The 22,239-nt window shown below is 41.1% G+C and overlaps 1 protein-coding gene across 1 annotated transcript in view; it reads right to left on the minus strand.

Moving 5' to 3' along the window:
- Positions 1-22,239, minus strand: part of LOC111262878 (lipase 3) — a 31,788-nt gene that overhangs the window by 1,973 nt on the left and 7,576 nt on the right. Inside the window, exons 2-7 of the mRNA XM_022837479.2 lie at positions 18,282-18,689; positions 17,546-17,723; positions 10,431-10,536; positions 5,978-6,128; positions 5,525-5,620; positions 4,562-4,726 (exon numbers count right to left, since the gene is read on the minus strand). Coding sequence (XP_022693214.1) covers positions 4,562-4,726; positions 5,525-5,620; positions 5,978-6,128; positions 10,431-10,536; positions 17,546-17,723; positions 18,282-18,527 — 942 coding nt within the window. The 5' untranslated portion in view covers positions 18,528-18,689. The remainder of the gene's footprint in view (positions 1-4,561; positions 4,727-5,524; positions 5,621-5,977; positions 6,129-10,430; positions 10,537-17,545; positions 17,724-18,281; positions 18,690-22,239) is intronic.

The raw sequence follows: 22,239 nt of genomic DNA on the forward strand, positions 1-22,239 counted from the left end.
AGCCACCAGATGGCAGTTTAATTTTCGTAAGACGCATCTTCCTATATATATATATATATATATATTTTCGCTTGGTACAAGATAGGTCGCAATAAAGAAAATATATTGACTATTCGCTTAATTGGAAAACAGGCTTTGAAAGCAACACGATGGATCATTGATGTAAATTAATGGAGTCTGCGGCTTTTCTATTAGTATTTAAACATCTGTCTACATCTTGTCATGTTCTTAAGAGACAACTGTTACCTTTTGCGTTTTTTTATGTTTTCAGCATAAGTGTTCAGAAGCAAACGCAGATGACCGTGATAAGGCCGAGTACTGCGGAGAAAGCGGCAAAAATATCCGGATCATTTCTTGTAGTCGACATTCTAGGGTTATCCATGACAGATCATCCGACTAGCGCGACAAACGTAGAAGCCATACAAACAGCAGGCTGCTCAGCAATACTTGGCTTAAAAACTTTATTATCTACGCGTAGTTGTAAGCACTCGAATCGCTCAGGTATAGAATAAAGATAAGCCGTTTCAACCTGAACACTTACCAGATCTAAGACGGCAAGATTAAGCCGCTAACTGATCAGAACAGGTACAGAAATTTCTGTATGCTTTTTTTGGTAATTACCTGAGAAAGCGCTTATATGTGTCTCGTATCTTAACTAAAACACAATGAGTACAGCCCACTTATGATTTATTATTTATGAATTTTTCATCACGAGAGCAGTCGCCTGCCCTTCGAAACATGCTAGGTATCCCATCCAATGACGTGACTGAATTTTAGAAATGCGTTGGATCGTTTTTGCTTACAAGACCAGTTACCCATCACCTTGTCCCTTTCTTGCTATGATCCCGGCAAGATATTCGATTTGATGCCATCACTCTCTACTGCTTATATGTATGGACAAATGTATGTAATAGACATAAGCGTCTGCCAAAACATGTTTGGACATATCCTGCATATTCCCAACCCGCACTTGCCTCCTCACATCCGTTCTAGGCCAGCCCATCTTCTTCTCCTCCCCTTTGCCTCTGCCCTCCTTTTTGTATCGAAATGATAGCAGTTGATCGGAGACGAAGCCTCATGCAGAGAGCGTCGAGAAGCACCCTAGGGAAACTACTCGCACACAAACACAATCCAGCATCGCCTGCGTTCTGGCACGCGATCGGCATATCGTGAAGTTTTTTGGACAGCGACACGACCGGGGAACAACCGAGAATAGCGACGACTACGATGCCTCAACTACGAACACCACGGAAGTTTTTCAGACAGGGGCCTTTTCGGCCACCAGGTGAGTATAACGGGCGCACAAGAAAGCTCACCAAAAGGAAGATCGGATAGAGTGTGAGAAACGCTTCGCGGGGGCGTGCCATTACCAAAAACATATAGGTACGACTGTGGGTGCGTTAGGCACCTGCCTTGAGCGGGTGGTGCTCACATCAGCCGCTGATCACCGTGATCGTGTGAATTGTTAGTCGTGGATAGCAAAAAGAGATTCCGTTCGAGAGAAATCTCTCCAAGGAGTAACCAACGGTGAGGATCAGGATTAGGAATACAACCCTTGAAGTTCTGAGTTCGCTCAATTGCAAAGAACCCTTTTCGACCCCGCCCCGGCCGTTCCTCTACTGCTTGATATGCTTAGCCGCCACTCGCCAGCCGCCGAAGCTACTTTTGCTCTAGCGTCATAGAAGACGGATGCGCATGTATTCACAGAAACTCCATTCCGGGCAGTGCACAGCGACGGTCGTGTTAAAGGCTGACATCGGTGCAACGCGGTGTGTGGGGTACGGAGTCCGCTAGGTGCAGATGATGCCCCTGCCACGGCCAAAGAAAGGAAGACGACTCAAAAGTGCCTCCCCTACCGGTCCGCTCCCAATGCAGCCATTGCCGCAATGTCACGATTTTCTGCTTCCTTTTAAACGCGGAAGAACGAAAAAGGGGAGAGAAATACATGGATGCAGTGTAGGGGAGTAGCTGTAGCTTCTAGGCTGTTCGGCATCTTTTCCTGCGGCTTTCGCCGTTGTGGCTCTCGATCTAGGATGAATCATTCACTAGAAACTCTGCAAGTGTCACCGGCCAAGCGATATATGCAAGTAGCGGCGCCAGCTAGGCGCCTAGTAGCTAAGAGCAGCGAGCGCGCACGGCCCGGATCATCCTTCTAGACGGATCTTTGAAGCTGCAACACCGAAAGCGTCCTGCCATATCCTGTAATAGCAGCGGTAAGAAACGGGATCTGTGAAAAATCTGGCAAGCTGCGACAAGCCCACACAACGAACTAGCAACGCGGCTAATGTGGCTCTAAGTGCCGTACAGAGAACCCAATTGGGGTTAATAAACCGCCAGCGTAGATACTCATAAATGTAACAAGCTTTGAGAACCTTTTTGAACTTACTGAACTTTCTCGCATTAAGATCACTGGATTGCACTTTTATGCGGTAAAATTTTCAAGGTCTAATTTTCACATAGATTTTTTTCTTTTAATCTGACCTAGCCTTTGAATTTAGTTTGCCAGCAAAAATTAAGGCAGACAATTTCTACCCGCAATGAGTGCACATTAAACACCCACTGCAACAACGATGTACGTAAACCGAATAAATTTGCTGCACACCCAGAAAACAGTCTGGGGCGGTACAGTAGCAGTTTTCTAAGTAAATAAATGCCCCCCTATTGCTGCTGCTGTTCCTCCAGCATGATGCGATGTGCAATTAAAGAAATAGTCCTAGAGTTTGTAAACATTTTGGAAAAATTCTGTATATATAACAAAGAATGTGACTTTTTACTCTCCACAGTTCTTATGTAATATCACACCTCAGAATCAGTTTAGTATAGACAAAGGTTAGTCTGTGTTTTGCATTTTCCACAACAGGTCTCAGTTTTATTTATAGTAAAGCTCCTGTGATAGCACGCGTAAAAGAATAGGGGGAAAAATAGGAAAAAAAAAGACGTTGAATTCAATATTTGGACATAAGTAGTTTACAATATTTCTTTCAAAACATGTTTTAGCTTATAGTAAATGTTATTATATACAATAATATAGGTCTAGAATGTACGATAAATGGTTACAACGAATAACGGCACCTATGGTCTCTTAGCCACTTTGTCTATTCAGAAAAGGAAAGCCCTAATGCATATGCCAAGTACCGTGATAATTATGATGGAACGCCAACGGTGATCGTCCAACATCGACGGGCATATGCAGGCCCACTTCCTTCGTAAGTTAGCACAATGTGACGGTGGCCCAGACACCAAGTATAATCAATCTAGTTAGCTAAAGGCCTTATATGCCCCAAGCCTAAAGAAGTGATTTTGTCTGCTTCCATATGACGAATTACGCGTGCCAAGAAACAGCAAATCATACAAAATGGAGATCCTCAGTCTTGTTTACTGAATTTAAAAGTGTTCCTTACCATGCCATGATATTGCGAATCACCGTGCTACTCTCCTGTATTTCGGGATTAATGTCTAGAGAAAAGAAAAACAGAAAAACTAAAATTGTCTAGAACACAGCGCCATAGTGAATTTAGACTATACAAGTTTTTTTTATACCTTAAAGTTGATTTTTTTTATACCTTAAAGTTCAAAAGTTTGTTTATACATGTAGGCAGCTCTAGCGAGTTGGAATCACTCATCGGAGCTGATTCCGTCTTTCAGAGATACGAAATAAATATTCAGCTCTGTATGTGTGTAGAAAGTTACGGTTAATATTGACAGAGCAAGCGCTTCATCAAGTTTGATGGACCGCTGGTGGCAAGCAAAGCCTATAGACTAGAAATTTTGCTTTGGCAAACGGATGGGTTAACCGATACGATCTGAATGATCTGGGCAAAGTAAAAAAAAAAAAAAAAGATACATTGTCCTACCTCTCTAGTGAATGCACCAAATATTTACTACTCGCTATGCTCAAGCATTTCGATACATATGCAATATTTTGTGACATCGACTTTGGTTTCACTGAATTCGCACGGCAACAATAGCATTTATTAAGCACTATTTCGTTATCATGGTAGTAGTCTGTTTTTAGTAGTTTTATTTGTGAGTCAGATTGTTTCTTTATCGCGAAAGAACACTGGCGAATCGTTGGGCTGGGGCACTCCCAGAAGCTGTGTATTGATTACAAGGAGTTTATATATAAGGTATAAATGTTATCTGTAGCTGTTAGAGATAGTATTTGATAAAAGATAAGGTTGTATTATTGTTATATCTTCGGCTGCATGTCAAAAATTCCACTATGCTGTAAGTATGGCATAGGGGAACGAAATGTTTACCAGTGTATAAGTTTATCGATCGTAGTTATTGCTAACTTATTCTTCGAATTGTACCTGATGAATGTTTGCCCAAACTTTGAAGTTAAATGAACGCTCATATATATATATATATATATATATATGAGGGATAGTGGTAAAACACCTATTAGCTGATGTTTTTATGCTCGAATGCCTGCCAATTGGTTTCACGTTGGGCTTTGTCAAAGCTTAGAGCTTTGATAAAAATAGCAGGTATCTCTGAATAAGTAAGACCTGTCTGAACGGACTGTTTCGCAGAACAAGTATTTGCCTGATGTACGTACCTTATTATGGTGTCCACTGCTTGTGAAGAAGTTACCGGAGAGATCATTCGTGATAGGGCACAGCTCTAGCGAGCAAAGCGTTGGGTTCAAGGTGAAATAACTGGGGTCGTTGTGAGCATTGCTGAACAGAGGGCCACCTTCGGTAAGAACATCAACAGCATAGCTCTTCGGGGAAACAAATATCAGCATCGATGCACAGCAAAGTTCAATAAATAGCATTGAGTGACTACGCTATTCGCAATACATTAGCCTATGTTCGCTAGCGATACGACGACAGTCGTTCGTGTTAGGAATCATTGTCAAGAACAAATTTTTAAAATTGCTTCAACTTTAATCGTTATCATTTGTTGCGGGCACAAATAGTCAGTAAAACGCTTGAGCGTAGTCACGTGTTATGTGAACAATAAAAAAAAATTTGGCTCTCTATGAGCATGAATACGTCAAGTATGAAGTGGTCCCTGTGCGTCGTCGATGAAACGACTTTGCACGTACTCTATCTGAGAATATTTTGTAAACGCCATCCCTATAGTGCTGATAACAGTTGGGCTTAGTCTGTGACATTCTCAATTTCCGTTTCATTCTACCATTTCCTTATTAAGGTTTACATTTAGGAGGAGGTCTCCCACATGTTCCTAAGCCTCCCCAAAGCCTCTTCGATAGCAGAACCCAGTCTCAGGTATATAGCTTTATTCGGTATAATACCACAAAAGTTACTATAGTTTCGCCCAAAACAATCACAAGCCTCATGTTACGGCCTAGGTTACTCTTCTAAGTTGACTTTTGGCTAAGTTTTAGCGTTGTATCAGCCCTTGAGGTGCACTATGAGTCTGCCCCATCGCGAAATTGAGGAACTAAACTGCTGACAACAAAGAGAACGTAAGCAGAGATTCTAAGCTATAATCATATTTCCAGAAACGATGCAAAGATACGCCTCTAAGCACTCATTCTTTTATATATACTTACAATTACTGGATTACTAAAAAATTTGACGATATTTTGCAAGAACTGACTCATACCGTCGAGATATACAACCGGTGCGAGCATTGTCGCCAATCGAACCTGCGAAATATTTGCGCTCTGTTATTAAAAAGATTACTAATTCCGGCTGCTGAGCCGGAGACCCCTAGTTCAAATCCCGCGAGAGAAACACGTGTTCCGGTCAAGCCTTAGACTTATGGTTCTCATGTAAATAGATGAAGTGCATTAGAAAATATGTATAATACTCATGCACAAATAAAGAAAAAAAAATATATATATATATATTATTAAGGCATAATTTTTTATCCTGATTAACAGCTGTGTAAATTGAATTTTGATGCTTTTAGGGCTTCAATGGCCTCTTATATGAATAATTGTCTCTTTGATGACGTGAGTACATCGTCACGTCAGATATAAAGATCTTTTCCATCTTCATACCTTATCGTTGTAATCTGGTTTCGAAGCGAGCATTGCTATGGTAACCGTTGTGCCCCGTGAGTGTGACATTAAATGAAGATTTCGGTGGCCTGTTGTTGTGAGGATGTAGTCGATATTTGCTGGTAGATCGAATGCAGCTAATTCATCCCAACTGTACGTTAATAGGATTAGTCGTTGTCCAGCGTAGTAGCGAGATGTAACGTCAAATAAACAAGATGTGTTAGAACTTAATCAAAATTAAACACCATCTAATCAGAACTTTTACTTTAAACAAACAATCACAGTTGCCAGGTAACTATACACTATATACTTTTAAACTTTCGATAGGTAACACCTCACGAAAATGACCAAACCACTCAGGAGTCAGGATGAGATCTATATGACCCTCTAAACAGAACAATGGGCTTGAGCTTGCATAGTTCTGCGTGCATCAAATATTGGATAGATTTGGCCAGTTCCGGCATATCTTTCACTCATCCGATCTTGCGTTTGATTGATAAAAATGCCAAAGCACGGAATTTAAGACCTGTGTTATATACACACCCGCACGCACACACATATATATATATATAATCAGACATCTAAATCCGGGCTTTTTCTTATGAGTTGTTTCTAAGACTGTACGTAAACATAAACAGATTTTTCGACGAACTTCCTTGCATTAACTGGAAGTGTCCTCTCTGACAGTCATGCTTATTCAATGTAATCATTGTTCATCGTGACTACATCTTCATTTCAGAACTTGAACAATTCACTAGTTATTTTCGAAGTACTCCTTCCTCAATTGTCAAATAATCTTTCAACAGCGATCGTGCGTCGGGCGATATATTACATTCGAAAAACTGCAGCAGATTTACTTTTGAGCTGATAGCAAACGACAAATGTAGAAGTTTAAAAATGTCAGTGAGTAAAAAGAGGGGTAAAAGACAAGACAGATGCGTCCATGCAAAAAAAGACCGTTGACTAGCTGGCTTATCTATTATTTAATAGGCAATTTATATTCTATCCTTCAAAACGGCCGCTGATTTCTACCTAAATTATCCAGGTGCGACAAGAACGCATTTTTGGCTGGGTCATTCTAATGAGTTTCGAGGCCTTTCAAACATTCTGTTCGTTTGCTCCCTACGAATATTCCTCTGATTTTTCAGAACGGTGGCAATAGTGTAAACCGTCAAGCGAACAAACAGATCATTTATTATCTCAGTGAAGCTTTATTCAGACTGAACGTATTGGATAATAGCTGATTTTCGCTGAAATTTCGTTAGCAACGCACCGTTGTTCGTCATAATCAGTTTACCGCTGGCTATTTCTGCCTACTAGGAATAGCTGATGAACGCATGTCCGCCACAATAAGCAGCCCGCTAAATTTGGCTGAATTTTCTATATGCGCATAACGACATTCTCCTAGACAACCTGTTCCTGTCTTATTCTTTTCAAGTTGTTTCCTATACGATCCTATTCTTTATGTCTACAGCCTTATGTCAAGCGCTTTGTTCACTTTAATATAATATTTGCGCATAGATTTACGTAGTGGACAGCTACTGCTGCTCTAGAGCTGCTTCTTGCAAGGCTGTGTCATACGCTAGCAAATACATGTATATTTATCTATTAGTCTTTTTTTCATTGGAAGAAACGTAGAAAACGTTGATTTATATATTCTTTCGTCGCCGAGGAAAACAGTATTAATTTAATTTAACAATTATATTAAATGTTTACACAATGCATCCAAAAGTAATTGATTATTATATGCGTACCCCTATTTTTTGTTCTAATTCCAGTCTATTGAAGGCATCAGACAAGCCTTTATCTACAGAGGAAACTTCGAGGTAGACGAGCACCGCTGTCTGAAAGGGCCTTCTCACTCGAATTGTACATACAACGTTGACGCAACACGCCAAGTTAGTTTTATATGCAAGAAAAAGAAAATACATACTCTGGTACTTAACTTAAACTTAAAAGAAGAAGTTTACTCAATATTACCGAACGACTACGAACGGGAGCACAAAGTAAGCGACTGGAATTAATGGATAGAAGGTCAGAGGAGAACTAAAGAGCGGGATACTGAGCAAACGACAGCAGCGAAGAGTGGTGATGAGCTAGAAGTGACGCCGAATTTTAGAGGTGCCTTGCTCGGAGAGACGGATCCGATTGGGTGTACCTGTTGACGTACATCGTTGTTGAGCAAACAATGCACGAATCAGCACAGGGCCGCTCTTAAGTAGCGCCGGAAGCTACAACTGCACTGTTGTCGATTGAAGACTGCCTTCTTATTCCTCAAGCACAAGCATCACTCTCAGCAGTACTATGACTGTCACCGCTATCTCCTCCAATGACTCGTCGTTTAAATACGATGCGTCCCTCAGGTCGAAACTCACTCGGAGAAGGGCTTACCGCAGCGAAGCGGTGCCAAAAGCACCAGAAAAAACTTATACAGATAGCTCGCTAGATACAGATGAGTAGTGGGCATGAGCAGTGCGACTCATTCCGTTGGACGGCGCAGTAACTTCTTGGGGAGTCTATATAGCAACAAGCATGATGCACGCATATTAAGCGGCTCAACGATGCATGCGCCTAACAACAATTTTATGGAGCCAGATGACGAGAGGGGTCGAGCCAGGAAGCTAGAGGCGAGAAAAAGAAGCAGGTACCCGCTTAAGTCATAGCAGAAAAGCCCTTAGGACATATCGCAAGATGTTGGACTTTGTAGGTGAATCAAATTTGGAAATGGTTGGTATAAATAGGAACTCCTGTGCGTGAGTACGCTTTCAAGGCAATAAAATGAAACTGAATACAAACCGAATCCGTACCTTTATTCGTGGTAAGATAATGCAGAAGATCGGCCTACACGTATATGCGTCTTACAGTAATTTTTCAACAAATTTGAGAAAAAAACTATTTCTTGAGTCATTATTTTTAGAATAATGCGTCACAAATGCCTAGGAGGTGGAATTTGGTATTTGTTAGATAGACCATTTTGAACTTGTAAGTTTCTTTAGCGCTGAAATATCAAATTTTACGCATGGAAACGATTTAACAATTTTAGAAATCCATTAAATTTAAAGTTCTGAGTTATCACTTCTGCTGCGAACGCTGACTTCCGAGGTTGAAAAAACGTCGACTACAAGTTACTTTTGGAACCAATTATTTCCTCCGAGTATTCGCTGTCTTCACGGTTAATTTTTTATATATAGAATTATTCGCTTTAGACAGCGTAACTTCGATGATTGGAAAAGTCTCTAGCATCGACTCAACTACGAAAAAGAAATTATAAAGTCAGCGCATACAATTCGAACCTGGGATAGACAATTTTCTAAAGCAATGATGGCCAACATCGCAAATTTAAATATTGTCTGCGTATTTTAATAAGTAAACGTTATATGTCCCTGTAACCCGTTAACTCTGTACTACTCGAGCACCGTTATGTTTTTCTTTTATTTCAAAAGCAGCTGCTAGTAGCTACGTAGCTAGCACGCTTTCAACATGGTACACTCGTCCTTCAATAGCGCCGAGACGAGTTCACCTCTGTCGCCCTCCTAATGTTAGTTCCGTAGCCTCTGAGTTAGAAGCTAGGCCATAGCGGCAGCGCTACCGTCAAGTCGGTAGATCGGTTCGACAATGGACAAATCGCATCTTCTGCTGTCCATCCACAATTGCCATTACCTCTACTGTTTCCTAGCGGGACACTTTGCGGGGATCGTACGAAGGGCGTTCGCAAGAGGGAGAATGTAACAACATGGGTCCACAAACTCAGCCTAAGCGACAGCCAGGGCCAGGCTGTATAGGCCGCTTTAATAGTCGCTTGAGCCAACCCTAAACTCCCAGTCCGCTGCCAGCCAGTACTCCCATCCGGTTTCCTCTTCGACAACGGTGAGGTCAGATTGAAATGGAAACTTATTTTAGGCAGGTCACCGCTGTTCGACAATAGCAGCAAGACTCTGCGGCCTCTAGAGGAGAAAGGCAGCCAGACTTCTTCAGGTGTCGATCGTATTACTACTAATATCGTTTGCCTAGAAAATCCTGAGAATCAATACATAATGGAAGCTGAAACTTATTTGTATGTCGTGATGCGCCGATGTAAGTGTTTCCTATGTATATGTTTCACATCAAGCCCATCCGTCGGAATCTGTCAGGAAATTCATCGACATAATTATGCAATAAGTTAGTCCTCTACTGATGGAGGTAAAAAATGTCTGTTATAGAGCACAAGTGCGCTAATTACAGTTATCATATATACTTACTTTGTAAAGCTGTAGTACTTTTTTCATTTTTATACTGTAATAGTGTTTCATCGAATCCGGCTTAGCATACGCATGCTAGTCTTCAGTTCTGTAAAGTTACCTGTACATTCGCTTTGAGGCGATGCTTAAGCGCAATACTGGACTGGTGTTTAACTTAGAACCTTGATCCAGTTTCATGTGTTGTGTGAATGAAAAATCTCGACGAGGGCACTCACGTATATTCGTAGAATCTTTGTCGGGACTTAGCAGAATCACTGCTGTAGATATTGCCCCGTGCGTTAAGCATCCATACGTCGTAGCCGGCATCCCAAAGGATAAAACCTGGGAGGTAAAAAAAATACAATCAGCTCAAGGCTATCATATAATATAGTATTTTTGGGTGAATATTTTCAACTCGCATAAACTGTAGACAACGTACGAGTGTTTTTTTTTAATTTTTTTTAGCAAATACAGTAGCAGATTTAAGAATTAAGATTTAGATCAACTACTTTAATGTGTACAATATAGATGCAATAAATGTGAAGCCTTTAACAACAAACCAAGGATCGCCTTTACTGTCTTAGGAAAAGGCGATAGATGGAAGAATTAGCCGAGATAACAATGGTTCGTAATCGTATTTTCAGACCAGCCGTCCCAAGCGAACTTCACTTGAGCACCGTCCGAAAAAAAGTTTGGAACATTTAAATCTGAACTGAGAAAGATCGTTTCTCTCTCTCGAGAATACTTTGCTAATTATTCCTTTTTTAGTACCGTTAACACCAGTATAAATCAGTCGCTAAAAGGACCGATTTGTGTAGCGGAAGTAGATAGATGCTTGAGTTGCTACCTGATGCAGTTCACGTTGTAGCAAACCAATTCGTTTCAAGATATAGACGTTGTCAGACGCTGCACCAGAACCAGCCTAAATAAAGTCCCATTATATGTAACATTAAGGGAACCCAATAGATGTGGATTCTGAATTCTCTCTTCAGTCAATGCGTCTAATGGACTAAGTACCTCCGTAGTATCTTCTGAACATTATATCCAAATGAATATTCCATTTCATAAATCCAAATTATTTACTCCAAGAAGCTAGGTGTGCCTCGTTGGAACGGTGATTCCGGACGGGCCACAAGAACGTGCATCACGGAGTTACGTAATCCTAATTTGGGTCGCCCATTTGGAACCCAACTGCGGTTTCTTTGATATCCCCTAAAATGATAAAAGTCAGCTATATACTGCTATTATTGCTAAAGTTAAATATGAATAAAAACGTGGCCTCTATTTATTTGGATTTAGATATCTGGATTATTTGGTTATCCTTCTTAAAGACTGGGTCTGTTCAGTCAGGCAGAACCGTGAGGGTACTACAGTTAGATAGTGTTTGTGTGTATAACAAGCGTTGAGCTAAACTACAAAAGAGCTACGGATGAATAGAATCATTGTTATTTTCTTGATAGCATTCCATAATAGCGGACTTCTGCTACTCTGCAATGCACTTTAAAACTAATGTGACATGACAATAGTGATACAATGCGGCCTAGACGAGAGGGAAGGAAGAGGAGTTAACATTAGTATTTGCGGGCTGAATAGTGGACCCTTCGTGACGGCTTTAATCGGACGCCTCGGCCACAGGAACGACCTTTTAGGAAACAAGTGTGCGGTACATTGTAGCTCTTATCTTCACATAGCGCACATTCTCACAAAAGCTGACGCGTGTGCTAATTCAAATTTGTACGTATTTCTTTTGGCCGTGAATAAGATTCGCCGAACATCAGGTAGAAACGAGTGGTCAGCGACCTTCGTACTTGCTGATCGTCCTAGTAAATTTGTTAGTGTCTTCAGCCCGTTCAACACGCACACGTGTCTGCCTGTGTAATGTATTCTATACTAATCAAATATGAGTCCACGCTATAATAGAAAGTGACCCCGACAAGCTTTGAAGCTGAGCAACTTATAAACTGACTGAGCTAAAGTGATGACTTTCAATATGTGTTATAAACCCTTTACTCTATTGTTTTCACATTTGCCCCCAGCGTTCTGGCAGCCTTTAGATAACTATATACCCATCATACGCAATTTTTCTCTCTATGCCTTCTCGAAGTAAATCGATAATAAGAAGCGCTTGCGAAATAGTTGCCTTTTTTGGAAAGCCCCGTAATCACACTGATTTAGATCGGATGAATAAGCAGGTTGAAGTTAACGTTGGATAATCCTTCGCTCAATTCAGGAAGTGCTTGTGGCATAACAATGAGGTCTGACGTTGTTATGAAGTAGTCAGACTGCGCGCTTTCAATTACAGTGCCAACGGTCCATGACTCCATTGACAAGCTTAAGATAGCAGACTGCACTCATTGCTTCATTTCTGGCGAGTAACTCATAGTAGCAGATGTCCCTGATATCCATTGTAGGTACTGCCATCGTTTTACGTGTGAACCTACTCGACACCGCCATCGAACTCGATTTCTCGCCTGGACGACGTTATTATCTTGCCTTTTCTCTTCAGCTGGCGGGAAAGATTTAACCATGCCGTGTCTATGGCGATCGTATGCTCCAGGTGGGTGTTTTGTTGATTAAAGTTTCGCGAATTGCACGTAGAAGACACCACACGCATTTTCAACTAGCCTGGAGTCAATTTATAGAGACCCATTTTTTTAGTCAATTTCTACATTTTCAGTATTTGGGTTACAACTCTGTAACATATTTTATGTAAAATGCTAGCTTTGGCCAACAACGCTTTTAGACATGAAGCTCTGTTCCGACGAAAGGCCTTTACGATTGTGGCAATGCGTTCTTGTCCGTCGGTTCCCGACATCTGACAATCTCGTCACCTAGCTTCAATACCAACCTCCGTTCGTAAAACATTTGCAACATTCACGTACTGTGTTTTCGTTTAAGGCCTTTTTGTCCTCATGTGTAGCGTCTTCACCAATCTTCGATAAACGTCTGCAGCGCTGTGGCTTGCGAACGACAAAAACTTTTTTTCGTCTGAACTCATTTCTCCTAAAGGAAACTCAACTGGATTTCATTCACATGTTTCTAGAGAACTAGAGTATTTATTATTACAAAATTTCGTCTGCTAACAACGTGTAGCTAAAAACTGTTCAATTTCGAAATCCATAGGGTCTGCTTATAACTGCCTAATATGCGGTAGAAATCATCGCGAAAGTAAATCATCTCAGAATACAGTGATAGTTAACCCCCACACACACACACACACATATATATATATATATATATATATATATATGTATATCTGCCACCATTTTGAAGCCGTCTTTAAATGGCAATCGACGTAATTTCTAAATAATTCATTCACTTACGCTATGCATATTGGTGTTACATGTCGCATTGCAAAGTATAAAGGTGTCTCTAGTAAGGGCTGCTGGCATAGAATTCCCAGTCGACTTTGGCATACTTGTCAGGAAACCTATTTTTTCTCTTTTTTTTTTTTACAAAGTAAGTTTTCCCTTTTCACTTTGTCATCGTTCCCTTCCCTAGCTATTTTCATCTCTTCGAGTTTGAACGCTGTCGACCTCTTTTCGGCCCGCTTGCTGACTAGCCTGCCAAAGGACAGACACTAATAACCGGAAACAAACACGCAAAAACCGGAAACAGCCTTCTTCTTTTGATCCCTTTTCGGTAGTCCTTTATATAGGAAAATGAAATAGAGAATAGAGACCCTTTGACATCCCCAGCTTCCATCATCCGTTCCCATCACCTTTTGCCAACCAACGAGTGCCAGCCCGGTCAGTTCGACTCTCTGTGCCTGAGAAAGGCGAGTAGTAGGCATTGCTAGCAGTGTTTCCGGTGCTGCTTCCATGTTTGAGTGGCTTCTGTGCTGATTTTGACGTCCCTGCATTGAGCTACTTTGCCTTTCCTCATGACTATTCCTTGTAGCCGGCAGCAGCAAAAGTAGCCGAACCGTTTGCTGGCTGTTCTTTGCTGCTCAACTGTACTCAATCCATCCTCCGCTCATTATAATCATCACTTCACCGTTATCGCCGTCGTTGCTCTTCATGTTGTTAGTGCTAATGTCGCCGCCATTCTCTTCCACAGCCTCATACGCGACCCACTGACTATGAGACGCCCACTCCAATCCCCCGTGAGGTGTCATCCCTTTCAGATCTAGAGCTTGACGCCAACTTCCCTCTCGAGACCGTGGTGAGCAAAGGGTTGAATTCGACTTCGGTCTGCCACGCAGAGCGAGAGAAGCCAAACCACGAGTCTCGAATCTCGACCCTAGACAGCCGCCGCTACTGCTGTTGCAAACGCCCCCCTACTGTCTCAATATATATATATATAGCAGCCACTCGCTGCTACATTCGAGTCTGCCTATCTTCGCGGCAACTGCACTAGCCACAACAGCAGCAGCAGCTTACATACAGAAGTGTGGAAAAGAAACTCAAGCACGTGTTAAAACACGCCGTGCAACGCTGGCAGCTTTGTGTAGTGAGTTATACAAGTAGAGCAGCGGAAGGTGAGGGTCGAAGAGAGAAGCCCCGTCTCTTTCGGTGAGAAGTGGGGCAAGGGCACTTCCGAGGAGGAAGAACGCCAAGAATCGAGTGCTGCGGTGGGTCCGAGGTTGAACTAGCTTAGCGTACGCTGCTCTGTATGGTTCTTGAGTGCTAAGAATGACGATAGTAACTCATTCGTTATCCAGTATTATAGTTAGAGGTCACGGTTCTTCTGCCATTCCCTTGCTTTTCCCCTGTAAACCCCTTGGCCTGCCAAAATTCCTATCCTTTACTCACTCTTGTCACTTTACCATCTCTCTTTCAATTTGCATTTTCTATGACTGACATATAATAAAAGCAAGAAAACCATGGCTAAAGCATATGCGGAGACAAAAAGGAATCTCGGCGTACTTCTCGCTCGTTACCTTCTTGAGCCGACCGTTTGCTTTTCTTCCCTCTTCTTTTCTACGCATGCCAGACACAATGTTGCTGATCATATTTCGATGTTTTAGTATAACACTGGGCAATGTCAAGCAGTAGTACCTTATAGCGTTCGCTTATATGAAGTAGACTTGTCGTCTAAGCGACAGAGAGGAAAAGACAACATTGGGGGATCGCTTGGGTAAAAAGCGACCAAGGCGATGACCTCAAAGGAGAAAGGAAGCACCGGGCGAGGCACCCATTATTCTGGTTAAAAGATAGGACAGGATTGGAGTGTCTACGAATGTGACAGCCGTACGCGGTGGACTGACTTTGGTAGCCCCTGGAGGTATATCGACAAGCGGTGAATAACCGTCGGTTTTAGGTACCGGCCTTTCTGGCAAGCTCTCAAAAAACACATTAACTCCATAATCTTTCACTCCTTCTGTTCTGTTTGTAGTTGTTTATTGTGAAAAAGTAGCTACATGTCCGGCTAGCACTCTGACTTTAATGGAGTTGCTACTGTATATGTATTCACGTACGTCCCTATGGGCCGGAACGTGCACATAATTATACGGTTGATCCCCAATGAAATAAACTCAATCAATAGTTACAACTTTCAAGATCAACCGCGCAGCATCAAAGCGATGAATACTGCGTTATTTTTTTTACATTGGTTCTTTATGTATTTATAAAGACTTTATCGCAAATATGTTCGAAAAGTAAAGATGACGAAAGACGAAATTAAAGATGTTGTAGTTCAGCAATCCATGAGCTGCTGTAACCAGATTTCGACGAGTCCAACAGTAATATCCCGTGCTATTATTTCATATTTTGTAAAGCTGGCGCTTTCTATCTCATCATCAAACATGGCTGTTATTAGCGCTGATCAACTAAGCGGTGGCGTATAGACGAGCTGAACCCGTCTGAGTATTTTATAGTAGTGTTGCATGCTTCTGCACGCAAAATCTCAAAAGAAGAAAAACAAAACAAAAGTGCTAAAATGTTTTATGCCTCCAGCATGTGGACGTTAATGTTTTTTCCAGGTAGCTGAGGGAGAATTTCCCGCTGTCATGGCGTAAAATCGGTACAAATAATCGAAAAAGGTATATTACGAAACTGCAGGACCTTGCAGTTATTTAGAAACTCTTAGAAAGTTGATTCGGCGCATACCATATCCTCTAAAGCAAATTAAGGTGCAGTAGACTCGTTGTGTCGATAATAATGCTTCGTCGCCGACTTAAAGGGGCCGGATTCAAAGGCAGCGAACCTGTCAAGAGACCTCGGTTGAGATGATTGAAGAAAACGAGCCTACCCTCATTGGACAAAATAAGTCAAAAATTGGATCGTTAGGAACTAGGAAAAAACCTGTTTTTTAGACAAATTTGATTTCAAAAACGAAATTTTAGAAGGAAAAACACTTATCACGCCTTCAGACGTGTTGGCGAACGATTTCTGAAAACTGCGTCGTGCCGGAAGTCGAACATCTATTAAAAGTTATAGATGTGTGCCTATGATTTTTCGTAAAGGCACTGTGATGATACGTTCGTTTTGCGCAGGAAATACTAAAGCAGTAAAAGTGTACTGAATTTATCGAGAGCAAGATGCTACCTTAGATACGGGAATGATTGCCTGATGAAAATTACGTTTTCATGCACGATGGCGCATTTTGCCGCAAAGCTCGAAGTATCCCTCGGCTATTTCATTCAGGTGCTGTCATAGCCTGTTAACTCGGTGCTGGCTTTGAGAAAGTCAACAAATAGCAGATATTCCAAATCTCTATGGAAAAAATCACTAATGTGTGGCAAAAGAATTGATCTATAGCCGAAAAACAACAAAAAATTGCATCAAAAGCATGCTCCAAAAAGCGTAACGGGAGGCGTTGCAGCGAGAGCCGTAATTATGTGACATCGTTTGACAACAGTTTGAAGGCACCTGCCGACCCCTTTATCGCTATCTATGGTGCCAGCCTAAAATAGAATAATATCTTTTTAGAAGCTGTTTGGTAATTAAAAGATTAAATTATTGAGTTCATTTAAGTCTATTTACTTGAGCACCGAATAGGTTAGAACAGGGACGCAACTATATACACGGCTAGATAGAGAGATATGCGGCCAGGGACAAGTTACTAATAAAACTAACACAGAACAACTTGAAGTTTTCAACTGGCGTAACGGAACAACGAATTACTGAGATACGCGAAGATCTGTATGTTTTATAGGAACTCTCTCTATACACTGAAAACCCTCAAATACTGAATAGCACGTTTCCGATCTATGAAAACTTCTAGTGGAAAAAGGCTAGGATTACTGCTCGTCAATAATGCACAACTAATATATTCTTCCTAATATGTACTTTTAATTTGTATCTACTTTGAAAAAAGGCGAAATCCACCGTTTACATGAAATTTACCGCTATTTAATCTAATACAGGTCTTAGCTTCCCTTTTACAGACTTTGAACATTGGACTTTACCCAAACTTTGTGGTGGCTGATTGGCGACAAAATCGAAAGATGAACACATGACGCCATGCTGAAGAACAGCTGGAACAGCCCCTTGGCGCGGTATTCGATGAATGGTAAGAGTTACGTTGTCTTTAGTAGAAACCTTGTGCACTTCTACAGGATACCCTTTGTATTTTATGTAGAATGGCTAGAAAACAAAAACAAATCGTTAATGACAATTGGGTTCATGGCGTGGTGATACAACAAGAATACGTTCGCGCAGTTATGTATCCGGTCTATTTGAAAATGAGCTTTACTCTTAGAATTTTTGGCACTGGTGAACGGAAAAAAAAACTGCCCTATCGAAAAATAGTGTGAGCTTCATAGTGGGCCGATACAATCAGATATTACCGCACCTTAACATTTTGAAGGGACTAGGCAAACCAGCTACTAGCAGAAGCCGTTTCTGTAAAACGAGTTGATTTTTCTTTGTAGGTTGGTATGTTTCTTGGGTAGGTAGCAAAGATAGAAAAAAACCACGCTCGCCGTTAGCTTTTTTATGGCTTAAGATCAACGAAATCGCATCGCGTTGCTCAGCAGCTATATCCATTATCATTCTATTTTCAAGCTGAATATTTCTCTTTACTATCCGTTTCGACCTTGCAAACAACCCCTTTTTGGGTTGTACGCGTTCTCATGCCATTCCCAGATTACTTGTTATATATACGAAAATTGGCTACTCATTTTCCCGTTCCGTTCTACATACAACGCCTTTGTAAGCAGCGCTGACATCAGGATCCTTGACGAGTGTTTGCCCGGCATTCTGGATGACGCCCCGCGCTACAGATATGAAAGGATCGCTGATGACCTTGCTCAACCGTGCGGCGCGTCGAATAACCAAATCGAGGATGTTAGTAATACCGGGTAGCGAATGCGGTTGGCCACAGCACGTTTCGACCATAAAAGCTACCAGTGACAGCAAGCTAAACATCACTGTTCGATCAACACGCATTTTTTCTTTGTTGAAGTCGGCTTTCCACTCAATTGCACGCAGCCACGTCGCTCGGCTCGCTGCCAACCGCAGACAACACGGATCAACGATGCTGGAAACACACAATACTCGAGCGGCGTCACGCAAAGTTCCCCACCCCTCTGCACGACGATTGGTGCGAACCTAAGGCACAAGAGATGGCCAAAGAAGGGTTATACAGAAACGTTTTGACATCGCGATTCGTATGTAAAGCTATACGAAATTTCTTGGACACATATGTGTAGTAATTAAGCGCGTGCATGTAAATTACGGAGCGTAGGTGTTCACATTGTAAATATGTAGTTCTGGGTTAGAAACGAGTCATGAAATTAGTGATGCGCTGAGTGTTGGGCATATGACCTGATTTTGTTAGTAAGATAAATGTTCAAGTAGCATTTCTCTGAGTATACGACATCAAAATAAGATTCTAGTGTAAGACTAACTGTTTCATGAATGCTGCGTTTAGACGTTGAAAACATATATATACATATGCGGCATCTTCCAAATGAATGTGCATAGAGCTGACCTATATCATGGTTCTACGCGTACGTAGGTTAACTATCAACAGCTATTAGGTTGAGTAAAAAGTATCTGTTCGTGTCGACAGATGGCGTTAGCATCAGATAGGCTGATTATGTCTAGGTGAAACTTCCAAGGATGACTGTCTTCATTTTCGGGCGCATGCTTTGTTCCTTTCATAGAACTCGTATCGTAAGAAACAGTAATAGAGCCGAAAAAAATGTATCGTCAACATTGTCTGCTTCATATTTTCGTGCCGAAAGAATGCTACCAAGACTATTTGCGAAATCGAAGGCGGACGCTCCGTAAGCATTACGATTTGCCGATTTTGGTTTAGATCGCTTCAAAACATGAGATTTCAACTTGAACGGTAAATCACGCTTCGAACGGCCGCAAAACGTAAACGATGACGAATTACGGGCACTCCTTAAACAAAATACGGCCCAGTCGATCCGAAAGCTCTCTGCACAGTAAGGAGGGAACAAGATAACTGTTGCATTAGGGAAGATAGAAAAGGAAGAAAGCTATGCACATGAATGGAAATCATAAGAAAACTGACAGTATATTTTTCGTCACCTTCCATACGACAAAAGAGAAAGTCATACCTGAGCAAGATCGCTACCGGCGATGAAAGGTTGGTCTTTTACGACATCACTGAGTGCCAACCGAAATGTTTAGACTTTTCCAGCTTGACGCCATAAAAATATATTCAAGGTGGAAAACTGCATTTCTGCATATGACAAGGGGTGTTATGCTGCGAGCTACTCAAATCCCCAGGGAAGAACTAAAGAGGACCGTTACGTAAATGAACTGATCGGTTTGAACTGACAGAAAAAACGTTCTAGCAAAAAGCGATGTAAGTCTATATTGTTGCGTAATAACGCGACGTCGCATACTGTTTTGATCACCCAGCGATCACTGATAGATTTCCAATAAAAATTTTACACTACCCGGCATACAGCCCGAAGACAGCTCCGATTATCATTCGTTTCGGTCAGTGCAGCCTAGTCAGGAAGGCAAACGTCCTAGAACAGAGGCCGAAGTCTGTAAATTGGTTGACGAATGGGTCGCTTCCGCGGGCAAAATTTTTTACTTCGCGAAGTACGTCGTTTGCTAGAAAAATGCGCGAATCTCATAGGAAGCGAATGTCATGGAATCTTTCTATTAAAGCTAATAATATCAGAGGATTCTTATAATAAAGCTTTCCAATCTTAGCTAAATTACTGAACTTAGAAAAAAAATAGTTTTTCTAATTTTTTTTTGCATTTTTCAAATATTCAAGGTTACGCAACTTACCACAGAATCACCATGTAATGTGTTCAAACGAATTGTACCCATCACCGAGATAAAAAGAGTCACGGGAAACGTAACTCCGTTTTGTAGTAGTCTCAGCAAGTGGCGTAACAAAAAAGTCATTTTGTTACGCCACCTGCTGGACATCTTGTAAATGAATTTTTCTATACGTAAAAATTTTGAAAGGGCATCATGGCACCACAAAACCTATCACTAAAACGCATTCCTCTACAAGAAAGAACTCAATGTTCACTTTAATTTTTTCTTCTAAAATATTTATAGATTTATACGATTATCGTTGTTTTTTTACTTGATCTTTCTCTGAAAATCGCTATTACTTCTAACAGTTACTTGAGAAAGTATCATTAAAACTGTAATAATCATTAAGATACTCATGATCAGCATTCCTACGTAAAATTCGATCGTCGACAATTAAACAGGAAATACAGGGAACTTTGAATTCCTATGAGTTTTTTTACTTAAGCTCAAAGTGGCCGTGGTCAGAGAAGATCGATTGAGTCAGACTAACCGTAACTCCCCATTCAATATTCAGGCTAAAACTTGGCTGCTTTTTGTTTCGTGCAAGTTGGCTTAAAGATCGTTTGGCTGAGTAAAATCTTTTTGCGATCGACTTTCCTTTCGAGAGGATGAACCGAGCTTCGAAATCAGTAGCCACGGCTACTTATCGAAACCAACCACAATGTGATTTATAACTAAAACAACGAACAGCATCAATAATACCGTCGCTGACAAAGTTGGTATCAATAAAGTGGCCGTATGTCAGAAGCTTCGCCCAACAACTGTTTAAGAACTAGAGAGCACCTGCTAATTGAGTTGATTTTCCAGCTATGGGCAAAGTTCCTAAAGGAAATGGGATTTTCAACCATTCGAATACGTACGAGCTCTCCGTTTCACCCAAGCAGTGCTGTTGGCGGGCGATTTATCGTTCTTCAGAGAAAAATCTTCCGGAAGCGCGTTCATCTTAGCGTACTCAGCTAGCACGGCAACGCCGTTAAAGGGGCAATAGCGAAAGTAGACCGCGACCAATAACGAAGGGCAGGTAATACGTTCGATCGGAAGCAGTGCGACCTGTAGAATTTGCCTTTTATGTTGCTGAAACATTATCTTTCACTTACTTGCTTCAGTAGGTCGCCGGAGGTACAAAGTATCCAAAAAATCATGCGATTCTGAGGTAAAAGATATTAAAAAAATAAACCCATGAATGATAATCTCGTGTGTTGCGTTTTTATTTCTGAAAGTTTTCAAACTCGTAGTAGAGAAAAGAAAAAGTGAAATGCCTTGCTGGGCTACGTATTTTCGGTAAGAATGGCCGCCCAGAACAATTACTTAAAACGTATTGCTGAAAAAGTCAGGGGCGACATTCATAAGATAAACAAATAACGTAAGCATTCAATTATCCTTCGATCAGGTTAATGAGGCATAGGGCGCTGAAGAATGTCATATAAATAAAAAAAAAAAACATTTATTTTCATTGCTATTAATGCTTTATGTCCGATCTACATTCACCTTTTTAATTTTCTATTATCAGCCCTTTAAATAAAGTATAACAATTAAGTCTATGTACCAAATCAAAGGTATGAAGTTTATTATTATAAAAACTCTGTGCGGATGAGCTGAGCTAGCACTGATGTGAGCAATCACAGGTGGATAGATGAAAGTTTAACATCTTAAACATGTTCCAAATGACCTACCTTAGATGTCTCAGAAATGGACAGATTTCTTGAGTTAGAACAGGAATAATCATAAAGTTGCTTAAAGTCCGTACCTACGATTGCTTATTTTGAATTAGTGATCTTCCTGCTTTATCAAGGACGCTGTTCAGAAGCATACACACTTCGACTAGGTTATCTACGGGCTTGAT

The sequence above is a fragment of the Varroa jacobsoni genome, unplaced genomic scaffold (assembly GCF_002532875.2).
Source record: "Varroa jacobsoni isolate VJ856 unplaced genomic scaffold, vjacob_1.0 scaffold_711, whole genome shotgun sequence".
NCBI classification, from domain to species: Eukaryota; Metazoa; Arthropoda; class Arachnida; order Mesostigmata; family Varroidae; genus Varroa; species Varroa jacobsoni.